The sequence below is a fragment of the Austrofundulus limnaeus genome, unplaced genomic scaffold (assembly GCF_001266775.1).
Source record: "Austrofundulus limnaeus strain Quisiro unplaced genomic scaffold, Austrofundulus_limnaeus-1.0 Scaffold8, whole genome shotgun sequence".
Taxonomy (NCBI): Eukaryota; Metazoa; Chordata; class Actinopteri; order Cyprinodontiformes; family Rivulidae; genus Austrofundulus; species Austrofundulus limnaeus.
The window spans coordinates 3,116,250-3,118,367 of record NW_013952410.1 but is presented as its reverse complement, the minus strand read 5'-3'; the positions used below and the strand labels follow the sequence as shown (position 1 = coordinate 3,118,367).

At 37.1% G+C, this 2,118-nt stretch overlaps 1 protein-coding gene across 1 annotated transcript in view; it reads left to right on the top strand.

Annotated features, from left to right (window-relative positions):
* The first annotated feature begins 118 nt into the window (after positions 1-118).
* The window catches only part of mrpl47 (mitochondrial ribosomal protein L47), a 4,682-nt gene continuing 2,682 nt past the window's right edge, over positions 119-2,118 (top strand). The window contains exons 1-5 of the mRNA XM_014000281.1: positions 119-277; positions 575-708; positions 946-1,006; positions 1,097-1,193; positions 1,296-1,426. Of these exons, the coding sequence (XP_013855735.1) occupies positions 144-277; positions 575-708; positions 946-1,006; positions 1,097-1,193; positions 1,296-1,426 (557 nt within the window). The 5' untranslated portion in view covers positions 119-143. The remainder of the gene's footprint in view (positions 278-574; positions 709-945; positions 1,007-1,096; positions 1,194-1,295; positions 1,427-2,118) is intronic.

Sequence of the window (2,118 nt, the reverse complement as noted above, 5' to 3'; positions counted from 1 at the left end):
CTTTTATATGTTTGTGCTGTTACTAGAATATTTTTATTAAAAAATTAACAGTATTCATTTATTATTTTTTTACTGTTTAAAAAAATAAAATAATTAGTGCATGGAGAAGAAGTGCATGTTGGGTATTAAGTGGTTCGTTCAAGATGGCGTTGTCCTCTTCGTCGGGACGCGTTTGGACTCTTTGCAAACAKTTTCAGAAAGTCGTCAGGATATCTTCGGTGGTAAATGCTCAGCATCGTGCTGTCAGTTTGACAAGAGGCCAGAACAAACATTTCAGGTACGAATGTGTCCCGGTGTCCGTGGCTTTTCGTTGAAATAAGCAAGAAGACCGTCGTGTTCACTGTTATCGCCGTGCTTGTTGCTTATCGTAACCCAAAAATATTGTAATGATTATAAATCTATGTCRTATGTTATCATGATTGTTTTAAATCTCCATGTCACTGATTCTATTATTTGTACTGATACTTGTGGCATGAAGTCACCCGGACAGTGATGGCCGTTACTCAAGTGTATCTTAGTAAAGTTATCATCAGTGTGCTGGTCACATTCACTGAGTCTTATGTTCTTTCTACAGTGATCTATCCGMAGTGGTCGCTCCCATTAGTTTTGTGGGTCAGTATCGAGCTGTGCACACAACAGCCAGCATCAGAGGACTGGAAGAGTTCTTTGACTTCCCTGAGAATTGGGGAGAGTCCACTGTGAAGTCAGGTAAAAAATCTGACACTTTTACGGCAACGTGTTTTAGTATTTTGGCAAAAATAATTTATGCTCAATCTGTATCTGGATTTGCACCACCTCAGACTGCTCTTAAGGTGAATACGAAGGTTTCGAGCCAGACTTTAGAAATTTAAAAACTTTGTCCAGGCCTGTTGTTGCATTGCGCCCCCCACCCACCCAAACACATGTTGTCATCTAATAAATTTGTCATTGTTTATATCGTCATAGGAGGACCGTGGACTTGCAAACTGCTGAGAGCAAAGAGCAACGAGGAATTGCACAAACTCTGGTGCGCAACAAGAAGATTGTGGATAAAAGGTGCTTCTCTGTTGGAAACATAAAGTACTGCTTATAGCACTTTGTTTTTTTTCTGCATCAGGTATGTGCTGCTGAAAGAAAGGAACATGCTGTACACTATTGAGCAGGAGGCAAAAAGGCAAAAGGTTCCGATGCCGAGCCCTGAAAGGGTGAAGAAGGTTGGTGGGATGTTGAACTGACCAGTTCACCTCTCTGAACACAAAATTAATTTTGAATGCTCGTTGAGTAGGAACTCTTAATTAAAATGACTGTGTTCACAGATTGAGCGGTCGTTGGACAGAGTGGACAGAGTGGTGACTGAAAGGGAGACTGCGCTCCGTCTGCTGCAGACAGGGCAGCCGAAGGGCCGACCAGGAGCTTGGAGGGATAATATATTTGGATACACCATCTGGTGAGGATGAATTCCCAATGTATATCATGTAAAACAAAGGGCAAATGATAAACTTTTAATTAGGGATGCACCGATACCAGATTTTTGAAAACCGAGTACAAGTACTTACATTAAAGTACTTGCCGATACCAAGTACCGATACAAGTACTAATTAATATCCTTAAAAATCCTTATAATTAACTTAAACTGCTTATTTTCATTAGGCACTTCAAACATAAATAAACAAAGTACATTACTATTGGTTTAAAACCATTTTACTGTCATATAACCATACTATGACAGCATGTATGAAAAAAAAAATAAATAAACCTAATTCACCTAAAAGAGACTTCCAGTTGATTTATTTTTTATTCCATCTTCATCGTAGATGTAAAAATTTTAATGATCCGCTCAAGTTGTCTAAAATGTGTTACAGGGCCCTCACTGAATATTAGAGCATTGTACCATCAACTATATAAATAAACTAAACTAAATAAACGTTGTAGTATGTTAAAATAATTGCAATTAAGTAATAAATGTTTAATTTGTAACATGTTGTAGCTTGGTCATAATGATTTTTCCTCCATCAGATTACTTGGCAAATAAACGTTTATAAATATAAAAAATATTTTTAGGCAAATCAAGGCTTATATTATTATTTTTAATCATTTTTATTTATTTAATTTACCTTGGATCCAGTACAGTTTAGATGC